Source organism: Alosa alosa, chromosome 20 (genome assembly GCF_017589495.1).
Source record: "Alosa alosa isolate M-15738 ecotype Scorff River chromosome 20, AALO_Geno_1.1, whole genome shotgun sequence".
Lineage (NCBI taxonomy): Eukaryota > Metazoa > Chordata > Actinopteri > Clupeiformes > Clupeidae > Alosa > Alosa alosa.
Window position 1 is genome coordinate 14,229,453 of NC_063208.1, and position 12,575 is coordinate 14,242,027.

General features: G+C 41.3%; 1 protein-coding gene across 3 annotated transcripts; it reads right to left on the reverse strand.

Annotated features, from left to right (window-relative positions):
* Nucleotides 1-81: 81 nt before the first annotated feature.
* On the reverse strand, nt 82-12,558 carry LOC125285025 (probable C-mannosyltransferase DPY19L4). Of its 3 annotated transcripts, none has more exons than XM_048229212.1 (20): nt 11,781-12,558; nt 11,389-11,472; nt 10,852-11,073; nt 10,475-10,599; nt 10,079-10,169; nt 9,432-9,553; nt 8,269-8,414; nt 7,416-7,539; nt 7,136-7,270; nt 6,894-7,025; nt 6,214-6,312; nt 5,909-5,982; nt 5,348-5,506; nt 4,975-5,094; nt 4,674-4,794; nt 4,007-4,063; nt 3,656-3,738; nt 3,266-3,395; nt 2,616-2,774; nt 82-2,157 (listed from the first exon to the last, which is right to left on the reverse strand). In XM_048229212.1, the coding sequence occupies exons 1-20, from the start codon at nt 11,797-11,799 to the stop codon at nt 1,993-1,995; spliced, it is 2,367 nt and encodes a 788-aa protein (XP_048085169.1). In that variant the 5' UTR covers nt 11,800-12,558; the 3' UTR covers nt 82-1,992. The 3 variants fall into 3 exon arrangements, with proteins under 3 accessions (XP_048085169.1, XP_048085168.1, XP_048085171.1); XM_048229211.1 differs by having other exon boundaries at nt 6,214-6,315; XM_048229214.1 differs by having other exon boundaries at nt 6,214-6,315; nt 11,389-11,515.
* Between the last annotated feature and the right edge of the window lie 17 nt (nt 12,559-12,575).

Here is a 12,575-nt window from a genome sequence, read left to right on the forward strand (position 1 = left end):
CACAATGTCCCCTTCCCTCATTCATCATTCCAGTAACAATTTTAACAAAGCCCCTAGGAAACACAGCAGGGTCACAGAAAATGACAAATATGCTTTATTTATTTACTGTCCAGTACTGAGAAATGGACGTCTAAGTTTTAATTTACATGTCTTCACTGAACAGACTAGACTCTACCTGTTTTATAAACATCATGACACATTTAGGATGAATAAAGGCCATGGCATATAATTTCAGAGTTTTCTAGCAGCAACACTGTATCAACTGTATTTCCCCCTCATTCCTCATCACAGCATCTTCTTCAATTCAAAACCATAAAAGAGCACAGAAACCATGTACGAAAGAACAGTTTCCCTGACATACTGCAACATTTTAGACTTTAAAACCCGAACTTGTGATACAAAAGATTTATAACAGCTTAAACTCCTACAGGTAATTTAACCAAGCACTAAACAAACAGCTAATGCAGCTTTCCAAATTAACATAGAAGGTTGCCTACTCACCAGAGTGCTTTGAGCAGGGTATAGAGACAAATGGAGACATATGGGTGTACTAACTGACCAATAACATGGCTGCTATTTCCTTTTTCTATAACATATATGACCTTAAGTTATCTTCCCAGACCCCCCCCCCCCCATTTTCAGTAGGGACTCTAATTAAATAAGATAGGGACTGAGCTGCAGGAAGGTCAACATACAGAAACTACATCATTCCAGTACTTAAACTGTTCAATTACCCTTGTTTTTACAAGCATGGCATACATATACATATCTGCACTTAAAGCCTTTACTCCCTTGATACGCATACAGAAACAGACTATTCAAAACCAATAAAATACAACCGTCTAATGAGTTACAGACTTAAGTTTGTATATACTTTGGGACATTGTTAACCAATTAATTAAGAGGGGGTGTGATTTTGTCCCCCCTAGTCCATACCGCATGTGAGCATAGCTCTGTGCATTGTAATGTACTTAAAAATTCTCCCCAACACATCGAAAGGCATAGTAATAATCATTAGGCATGGTCATCAGCGAGACTGTAGCCTCAGAACCAGTCTGTGCTACTCAATAGGCAATATGAGAGGGATTTCCCCTCCATTTCACTTAGACCCCAGCTAACTCACCGAGGGTCAAAGCGAGAGAGACCAAAGACAGACAGACACGTGCAAGCGCGCGTACACACACACACACACACACACACACACACACAGAAAGAGAAACAGAGAGATGCACAATCAGGCACACAAGAACACTAATACAAACTATGCTTAACAAATGTAACATGAGAAAGTCATATCTCGTTTAAGGCTCACTCACAAATCATTGGAGGATCACGGGTAACAGCACCCAGGGAAATCGGGCACACTACTAAGGGTGGTAAACTCTTGGATGGAGACCCTTACCACTAATGTACAATTCTGCACACATACAAAAAAACAAAAAAAAGCAACAAAAATCAGAAACAGAAATAATAATAATAAAAAAATAAACACACACACACACACACACACACACACACACACACACACACACACACACACACACACACATATAAGAATAGATGAGGGAAGAAAAATCTCTATAAAAACTAAACAGATTTCGAGACGATAGAACCTCCCTCCACACAGACACGCACACACAGACACAGACACACACAACCATTTTTCACACACCCCACAAGACACTTATAGAAGGGCATTTCCACAATACCACTCAATGCAAATTTCCCCCCCTCCATCCTTAACACCATTCAACTTCACCACTAAACAATTGTAGTTCCTCTGTGTGTCATTCTACTCGTGTGACAAACAGAGATTCCTTCCTCTTTTGACCTGATCAGAAGCATAACATTGACCTGTGACTGTGCTCGCTCTCCTCAAAGAGTCAACACGGGCATCTGTCCACCTCTTGTTTCCGATGTTACTAGTTGAGACAGAGGACTTGCAGAGATGAGAGGGAGGGAGATGGACGAGACTGAAGCACACATCAGTGGTCAGTACTGAAAAGAGATGACGGAGTTGACCTTGTAGACGTGGTACGATCGGTTCCAGAAGACACGCGTGAAGTAGTTGGTGTAGGGAGAGTAGTTCATTTTGATCTCGTGACAAAAGCGCCCATGTTTGGAGAAGGCATACATCTCACCTTTGTCATAAACAACCTGGCAATGAAAGAAGTCCATGAGAGTTTGCAAGAGAATAAAGAAATAACAGAGAGCAATGATACAAACTGCAGCCTTGAAACTAACACCCAAATCACAACCATGCAGATATTCAGTATAACAGCATGCCCTCTTATTTGTTCATTTGTAGGTATATCAGTGCATGTACACAAGTCAGTGCACAGTATAAAGGTGGTTGTGATTACAATGGTACAGTAAGTGTAATTTCACTTACCATGCCAAATATTCTCACACTTAACTTCCACTTGTTCTGTCTGCTCTCTTTACCAATTCAGATTGACCCAGAATAAGTGCTTTTGCACTTTTTTTTTAATGAAACATTTCAAAAGTTCTTGAAGCTTGACTACTGTTCCTTAACTGTAAGTGACTTTCGATAAAAGCATTTGCCAAATGTCTGTAAAACATAAGCATACTGGAGTAGTGTATTTGTGACTTACATGGCCGTTGGAGTAGTCCAGCAGGTCCTTGATGCGGCAGCCCTTGATGGGGCTCATCTCGTTGCACAGCGACTCTTCGATGATGACGTAGCTGCTCTTGTTAGCCATCAGCAGCTTGTAGACGTCTTCTGCGGACCTCATGGCGTACACCTGATATGTCTGCAGGCAAACACACACATTGGAGTCAGCACTTTAAGCTCATTCCAGGCTGTTAGCTGGTGCTAGCCTTAGCACATTTTATATATCTGCAGGTTGCAAAACACATCAATTTGAGCTACTGTAATTTCCAAGAGTTTCTCTGTGTTAGCCGGGTGTAACATTATGGTGCATACCTGATACATCTGCATGGTATGAGTCATAATCATAACGCAGTGTGTGAGCAAGCAGTGTGCACCCGATGTATGCATCTTACGGTCATGGTTATGGTCATGGAACTTAGCAGATGCTTTTGTCCAAAACGACTTACAGAATATATACATTACAAAAGTTAAAATGAACAGTGAAAAGTTTGGAGTTTGGAGCAAATTAAATTAAACATCTAGAATCTAGAAGCTCACCACCATTAGAGGCTGTAAATCTTTGAGAAGGAGTACACTACAGTACTTCTATTTAAAAGCCTGATGGCCTGCTGATAATGACTGGTGACTCACACTCTCACTCCTCCTCAGCAGGCTGATGTCTGTGTAGAGAGGTAGACTGGTCACAGTTAAGCCAGAACACTTCACCATCCCCAAGAGCTGAGGGCTGCCCGCAAACACTGCAGCAGTGGGGACCTGAGACCTGAGAGAAGGAGGGAGGGAAAAGAAAGAGATAGAGAGAAACAGGGAGGATGGCAGAGAGAGGAAGAGATTGTGATATTTGTGCTTCTATATGTACATGCTGTCTTCATTGTTCTCATACTTCAGGATCATATTTCTCTCCTCTCATATTAAAGTTCCAATCAATTTATATAATTAGAGAGTACACTCTCTAAAAAAACCTTTCTAGTTACTGTTCTGGCTACTAATAAATCTTCACAAGTAGACGAGACACAAACTTACTTGATCCAGTTCATGAGTTCCACTGTGTCTGGGTCATAGAATTCCTGCAGCTCAGAGAGTTCTGACAGGACCCGTGGAAAATACTAGAACAGTGGCGAGACCGAGTAGCCTCTCATTATTGAGAATATATCAAAACATCACATCCAAAATCTCACCTTTTTATTTTTTTATTACACGTCTCTGGTGTTGGACAGATTTCTAATTATATCCATTTTCATGATAATGCATGTTTAAGGTGTTCAAGGTATTTTATTACTGTGAACTATTTTTATAAGTACATCCTGAATAGTGTTCATTTTCGAAGAATTAAAAAGGGGAACATATTTTATTAGACATGTGTCTTGTGCTCACCTCTCTCCACAGACTGAAGCCAATGATGGTAGGAACAGCTGTGCTCAGAATCAAAGCCTACAGATGGACAAAAAAAAAACAATGTCAAGATCAACCCAAACAAAATGAAATGGTACAGATTGAGGCTTCAAGCTGTTTAACCAAAAGAGAGGAAGCTTTGTTCCCTAGCATCATGCTGCCAGACAGCATCCATTTACACCGTTAACACGGTGGCCATAAATACGGCTAATCTCTCAAGTGATCTACAAGGAGTAGCAGTCCCTGAATCGTTTAAAACTTAATGGCACCCAAATGAAACCCGGTGGTAGATGTCCAGACCACAGTGAATACAGTGTTACAAATAGCTTTATAAACCAGATTAAATATTCAGATCCTCAGAATCCTCACTCTCAACTCAATCCTCCTTACCTTATTCTGTGACAGCTGAAACAAACCAGCCGTTTGTTCATTAGACGTTAGTTGTTTAACAGATGCTTTTATCCAAAGTGATTTGCATTACAGGTTAACACATCTACCACACACGCGCAAACGCCCATACACTTTGGCTCCAGTCATTGGTGTCTTTCTAGCAGTGCTGAGAAACTACCCGACACTACAGGTAAGGCATGCATTGTACCAGCATTATTTCCTATGACCCCTGTCCAGCTGAAAAGTCCAGAGCACTTACCAGCACCACAGGGTGGACAGATTTGAGCCTAAGCCACTTAAAGATGGTCATCCACAGCTCAGGGGAACACACCCCGAACGCTGCGAACATGCACACATAAGGTGTCCAAAGGTACTTCAACCTGCAGGGACACACACAGGGTCAGAAAGAGGTCTTGAAGTAACAAACCCAATCAAGGTGTCTGTGCATCTGTGTGTGCCCTTGGGTAATGCAGCATCACACTTTCACACATCATACTTTGTACTTTTGTATTAAGAGGATAGAGACACAAACAGGCGAATGTTTGCGTTGTTGAACATACCCATCGAAAACCATGGCGAGTGCCCCGAAGAGCAAAGTGTGAAAGACGTGATAGGTGACCTCAGGCTGCTCCCCGATCCGTCCATCTTCAAGACGCAGATTCAGATTCATCGGCTCACCACTGCAACAAATAAACAAACAATAAGGGGGAAAAAATTATATTCATGTAAATATTTCCAAGGCTGATATGCATTGCTTTCCCTAACACACTGGTGGTTATCTGTCCTAAATCTCCTGTAGATGGTGTGGAGGGTGGAGTGTGGTGTGTTATGGTGTGGTGTGGTATTGTCAACTCATCGGACCTAAGCCTCCTGCAGAAGGTGTGTTGTGTTGTGGTTTGTTGTGGTGTGTGTTTTGGTGTGTGGCTATCTGACCTGAGTCTCCTGTAGATGGTGTGGAGGGTGGAGAGCAGGCACACCAGCAGCACCAGCAGGTAGAAGGGGAGCACAGAGGCATGAGTCAGACGCAGGAAGAGGTCCTGGGTGGGGGACAGGAAAGCATCCTGACACAGCAGCAGATTGGTGATGAAATCTCTGGAAGGAGTTGGGAGTGAATTTGATGGTGTAAGCAGTTGCAAAAATCTCAGCAAAACTGCCTTTCACGTGGCAAAAAGAAGCTGAACATTCCAAAATGCCTACACATGATTTCCATTTTGCTGATGATTCTATCCTCATAAGTTATACAAATGTCAAGAATATGTCCTCCCCATGTACAAATCTGTATAAAATCAAAATCAGACAAGTATTCCATGTCGTCATCCTTTATGATTAACATACAATTACCATACAATTGCTGTATAATCACCAATTTGAATGCAATTACCAGAGATAGTGAAAACGCATAAGATCTTCCTCCCATGCGGATTAAGAAATCATTTGTGTGTAATGATTCCTTAATGGCAAGTAAGTTGCCATTGCATTCCTGACTATACTTACATCGTTGAGTTGAGTCCAAACTTCACCTGCAGGAACTTCAGTGCGAAGTCATCCTCATTAACATGAAGAATTTTCTAAGAAAAAATATAACAAATCACATTATCAGAATACACTTTTATTGGCCAAGTACACTGACTCATAAAAGGAATTTGTCTCCATTTGGCGATTCTCACAATATACATATCATACACAGACACTACAGCATTACTGAACTTTTTACATAAAATACAAGTGGAGGTTTGTAAGGATTATGGAGCAGAAATCTCTCTTTGTGGCCTCAGCACAGCACTGGATAATGCTTCTACCTTCACCACGTAGCTGAAGGTGATGGCTGTGGTGAATACCAGGTAGAAGTGGAGAAGGATCTTGAGCACACGAGCCACCAGGGGGCCCTTCTTCATGTTCTTCTGCGAACCAACAGGAGAGATTAAGGGTAGAAACAGACGCCTGAACTCTAATAGGCTACTTTTGGGGAATTATAAACACTATGCATTAATGCAAAACAATTCAATTATACTTTATAGATCTTTGACAGCATTCTTTATATATGTAATTTGTGTAACAATGAATGGCACAAGCTTACATTGCAACACAGCAAAAAGGTTTGTCAATGCAAAACAGTGCATTAACAGTACTCTGAAAGTGTGTGTTTGTGAAAGTGTGTGTGTGTGTGTGTGTGTGACCAACTGCTGACATTACAAGGAAGTAGTGAGTGAGATTGCGTGTGTGTGTGTGTGTGTGTGTGTGTGTGTGTGTGTAGGAGAGAGAGAGAGAGGGTGAGAAATAGAGATGAAATAGAGAGATATAGACCCTTTCAAGAGAGTTCCATTATCAGCATCATAGTTGGCCCCACAAGGCTTCCGTTTTAACATTCCATGTTATCTTAATGCAGAGGAAGTAGATTGGGAACCAAATAGAATGTTCAAGCATTGTTTTTGTTTTTATTGTTGAAAGGGTTTATAGATCTAGCTAAAGCTGCTCTTACCTGGAAGTACCTGGCCAGCAGGGTTGCCATGAGCAGGCTGAGCAGTGGGCAGCTGAGGAGGTCACTCTTCTGGTGCTGCAGCAGGTAAGCCAGCAGCAGGGAGCTCAGGTACACCTTATGGATGTCTGCCATCTGAACATGAACACACAGATATTTGGGGCATTTATGATATTTGTGACCCTGGAAAGCAGTGTGTGTGCATGTGTGTGTGTGTGTGTGTGTGGGCTGTTGCAGGAGGGTACCTTGCGTGGCTGCACAAGGTCAAAGCAGTCTAGCAGGAAGAGAGCAAGGCCCTGCACAAACAGCACGTAGTGGCTCTGTTCCCACACCGCCAGAAACGTGAAGGTCGTCACACTCATCAGGAGATAACAGAACATCTGCAGCACACGCACGCGCACGCACACACGTCTTAGTACAACAACAGCACACTGACTTGACTGTATGCTATTTTGTAAGTAGGTTTGGTTAAAAACATCTGCTACTGTAAATGCACTGTACTAGCTCGGGTTGTGGTGTTGGTACCTCTGCGGCGGAGCTGATGTTGTTGCTGAGGAAGCCGGTGAGTGCGGCCACCTGGCAGGAGAAGTACGGTAGTGCCCAGTTCTCTCTCAAAGGGATGGCGTAGTCCACCTTAGTGGTGTCTGGTCTGTAGGAAAAGCAAACGGGAACACTCAAGAGTCAGAAAAAGGGAAAACTTTCTGTCACTGTCTCTTTGAGCTTGGGCTTGAGTCTCTTTACACTCCCTTCTCACCTGATGTTCTTTTTTCACTTCCCAAAAATGAAGAGTTCAGATGCAAAACCCTCTAAATTCGTCTGACCACTTTTCTTTTAAATGAGCATTTAAATTCAGGCTCCTATAGGTTTTTGCCTATAAATCGATATTTCAGACCAGGAAGATAGTGGTATTTAGGAGGTTTAGAAGTTAAATTATTTGATTAGCGTATACTATGTGTGAAGAGCATCCCCTCACCATCTTTATCTCATTTTTGACATAGGTGGCATTTAGAGGCTTTTGCATCTGAACCCTTCAAATGTTTTTAAAGCCTTCCAAAAAGCATATTTGCACAGGGTTTTTTTTTCCTTTCTCTATTCGATTTATCCACACATGTATAGTGTTTATGAATAGAGAACACTTCAAAAGTAAATTAAGAGAAAGAGAATACGACTTTCCCTAACCATTACACATTTTCCTAATCCTCTTTCTCTTCTCTGCCTACTGATCAAGGGTGCGTTTCCCAAAAAACTAAGTTAGCAACTTTGTTGGTTGCAATGCAATTTCCCATTGCCAACCAACTAAGTTGCTAACAGGTTAGCAACTATGGTTTTGGGAAACGCAGCCCAGTGTGTGTTCTAATCCCATTGTCCTCCTGCTGACCTGTTGATGATGTACCAGGCCACGGCCAGCATGCCGGCCACCCAGGTGCCACTCATGACCCAGCTGGAGATGAACAGGGCCGTGACGTACACCGCCTGCAGCCCGAACACCACCCCGATGTAGAAGTACACTGGCTCAATCACATCCTGGGAACAGAAAAGCAAGCACACACTCACGGTGAGAAGATATAGCGATATATAGATACCGGTATATATGTAGACACGCACAGGAAATTCCATGCAAATGTCTAACACTGTTAATGTCACATATTCAAAATACCAGCATTGTTTGGTGTCAGGTCTGTGGAGGAAAACATACTGTAACATACTGTAATCAGCAAAAAAACATCTCTTAAATAAATGTCTTAATGGAAAGCATACATAGAATTCATAATGTCAAAGCTAATTTAAACATCATAAATACACATCACATTACACAAATGATAAATAAACAAACATGACCAGTCTTTGAAACTAAAGGACTGCTTTAAAGACTAGTTTTGCATTTACAGCATCACATAAATATAATTAGCTGAAACTTCTACTGTACAAAATTAAATTACTAAAAACATTAATGCATATTAAACATATTACAACAAAAATGTAGACATGCCTAAGTGAACTCCTTCCTTTCACATCACACACGATCTACAGTGTAGCAATAAAAGGATGTGTTCCACCACATCCTGGCAAGAACCAGATAGGACCAGATAAGACGTGCCAGCTTGTATGCACCAGAAATACTAACTGTTAACTGACTGCACTGCACATCTGTATGTATGTGTCACTTAGTTGCTTGTATTTTTTAAAACATAAAAAAAAAGACTTTAATAGTACCATATAAATGTATGACATTAACTCATCAACTCATTATTATCTTTATGAATTTTGAAGTAGCTGCTATCTTAAGTGGCAGTCAAATTCAAGTGCCAGTTTCCTACAAATGTCACTTCTGACCTTGGCATCCTACCAAGCCTACCAAGTCATCAGCTTGTTAAGGGTATAAGAACATGACACTGTTATGTTTCATGAAATCAAGGACAACTTTATAATGCAGGCTTGACTTTTACTCAGCATCTTCAGAACCCCGCAATACAGACATGAACTACGGATGCCCACAGCTACCAATTGCAAACACACATACATTACACACGCTGTACTGACCTGACTCCCAGTGAGTTTGTAGAGTAGGCTGGTGATGAGCTCTGGGTAGAGGGAAAGCTGCTCTACAGCGTTGATGGTCTGACCAGACACTGTCCTGTTGTCCCGCAGCAGGTCATATACACCTGCCAGAAAGGAGAAAAAAAAAATCCAAAAGGTGACATCACATGACAATAGGGCTGCAAATAACATTTATTTTTCTAGTCGATTGATCTGACTGTTATTTCCTCTGTTCCTTGATAATAAAATTTCCTAACATATTAATAATTATATCAATCAATCATATTAATGAATGTCCTCAAAATCCTTGTATTGTCCATACACCAAATATATTTTGTTTACTGACAGAGGAGTAAGTTAAGTTGAAAATATAAGTTTAATAAACTGCTATAAGAGAATTATTTTTAGGTATTTTCCTGAAAATTTGACACCGATTACCAAAATAGTTGCAGATTAATTTGATAGATGACAACTAATGTACGATTGTCACGATTAATCAATACATTGTTGCAGACATGCGTGACAACGATATATTACTCACGCCAAAACAAGTCAGTCTCTAAATAATGATGTTTCTAAAACTGACGTTCATAAGCCTGATGCATTTTGGCAGAATTTTTGACCAAATATAAGTAGCAAAGACTCCTCACCTTTCTCAAAGGAGGGAGCTGAGAGCATGTGTTTGTAGTAGTAATAGTACATTGCACTGCCACCCTGGAACGTCAGTTCTCGCTCCACCTCCTGGCAAAGAAAGAAACCAGAGGACACATATTCCCAAAATTAGCTTTACATTTTAAAATAGAGAAATACTGAACTGATTCTCTCTCAGACAGAGCCAGTGTGGTATGTGGGCCACCAACAGGTATTGCCCTGATGAAGGTCTTCTGACCGGAAGCTTGGCTTTCTTCTCAATACAAAGAGGCTTGCATGGATCTAAGTGTGCAGAAAGTCATTATTGATTACACTGCTGTTAGTTTATCTGGCACCTTAACACATCCGTTGTGAGTGCGGTGTGTGTCTAGTGTATTTAGATGTGTGCCACCTACCTGCCGGGTGGAGAACCAGAATTTTCTCTCATGGTAGGTGGAGAGGTACACAGCGTACATCATACCACAGGTCACAGCTGCCAGGCAACCAAAGAATACCTTCACCAGCCGCTGAAGAATGACAGCTAAAGAGAAAAGGTGTATGTGGGTGTGAGTATGCGTGTGTGTATGAGAAGGAATGAGAAAGAGAGAAAGAAAGAGAGAGAGAGAGAGAAATGAAAGATGGAAAGATCAAAGTGGGACTTTGAGTCATTACAGTCTTCAAATAAAACACAAAACGTATTACTTGAATTCTGAAGAAAAGAGCTTAAGGACTCCATGCAGTGTCCATAACTTTATCATGAGTTGCATCTGAGGATCTGAGGCCTTCAACTCACATCTGCTGCTGGGTCTCTTGGTAGGGGAGGTGGTCTCCCTCTCCTGCTTCTCATTCTCCTCCTCAGTGCCATCGGGGGAGGAGACGACATTATCTTCCAGAATGGTGTCTGATTCTGGAACTGTATCTGATTCTGGAACTGAGACCGATTTTGGAACTGTATCTGACACTGGGTCTGGACTGGTCGTTTGTTCGTTTCCCGACTCATCCTCGGGGCAAGAATCTATGACCAAGAGTGATAACAGTACATTTCTACAACATAACCACGTTACTGTCTGAGCAACTGTCATTATGTGCTGTGTGAGACTGATTGTGAGAGTGTAGGGATGGGGCGAGTTTGTTTTCTTCAAACTGAATGAATGATGATATAGTCTGTCAAATTATTTTATCAATTATTCTTTTTAACAACAAACTAAGGAGGAAACATTTTAGTTTGCTGACATTATCAGTGCTCATATGTAGCAACTACACCGTTTAAAAAGTAGCCTACCCTACAGATTGTGGGTGTAGTGTAGGCGTACAATTAAAGTAAGGTTACCTGCGTTTGTGTGCTGCGAGTCAACTTCACCGTTTGGATGTTCTTTCTCACCCACAACTTTTCTACACCGCAGCTCAGCCATATCTCTTAACGATAGATAACACAACCTGGGCTCAGTTGATACCGCCTAAACATAACAAAATGCACGTTATCGCAATGTGCAACCTTTATCATTATCGGAAAAACTCCCAGGTTTTATAATATTCACAGTCTCTGGCTAAATATTTGATTGGCAGGATGGCTAGCATGTCCGCAAAGTCAAGAAGATGCCGCCACCTATAAGGTCATATTATACCATAATTATTCTAAATCAACAGAATTGCTATATGTTCGTCATTGATGACAATCCGGAAGAGTCTAATCTGTTGAGAAAAAGAATTACGTCTCGTTACCCGGTGTATTTATGCCCATGAGAGGTCTCCTCTTCTGCGAATTGTCGCATTGAAGCTAGGTAGACTTGAATGGGTCACAACTTCACCTTCGAAATGAACAGAGCCAAGAGCACAAATGCTCGGTTGCATTATACATGTGCAATAAATCCTTGTATGAAAGACTGCTCTCTACAAACAATTACTTCCTCATCCTACAGTATGTTTCGGGGATCATCACCACCCGCATCTCGCTAGCGATAGAAACTTTGCTCGTCCATAGACGGTAGCTGTTCCTCATACCGACAAATACGGATGCCAATTTAGGACAATGCCTTCGGCCTTCACACCGTGGGGACATTCCAACCTGCGCTATGAAGACGCATACTACAGAAGTGAAAGTAGAGCCAGTAGAGCTCGACTAAGTAAAAGTGATGTAGTCTGATCGCATTTCAAGCTGCTTGAGTCAAAGCGCAAACAAAGTCTTCATTTTTCCTTGAGTAATGCTTATGCAGGAGGTGAAACTTCAAAATACGCCAGCTGAGTTGGCTTTTGAGGAACCTGATATAACTAGTTTAGTTATGACACTGAAATAATAGTGCTAGGCTACTCACTATTTAATTTGAACTATATGAACTATAAGCAACAATAAGAACTATATAACAACAACAATAACAATATTTTTTTATATTTTACTGCAGACATTAATAAGGCTGCATTGTTAGACAATTGTCACATGACCCCAAATACAGAATAGCCTAGTAACTATGCATGACACACTGTGATTAGTAGGCTAAGAGCTGAAACAGGTGTACATTT

Bases quoted from the DNA above. Each gene is read 5' to 3' on its own strand.
- LOC125285025 (XM_048229211.1), bottom strand. The intron at 5,983-6,213 runs GTAGAAGCATTA...ATTTTTTCTTAG, and splicing joins CCTTCAGCTACGTGGTGAAG to AAAATTCTTCATGTTAATGA. The intron at 3,739-4,006 runs GTGAGCACAAGA...CCACTGTTCTAG, and splicing joins GCTTCAGTCTGTGGAGAGAG to TATTTTCCACGGGTCCTGTC.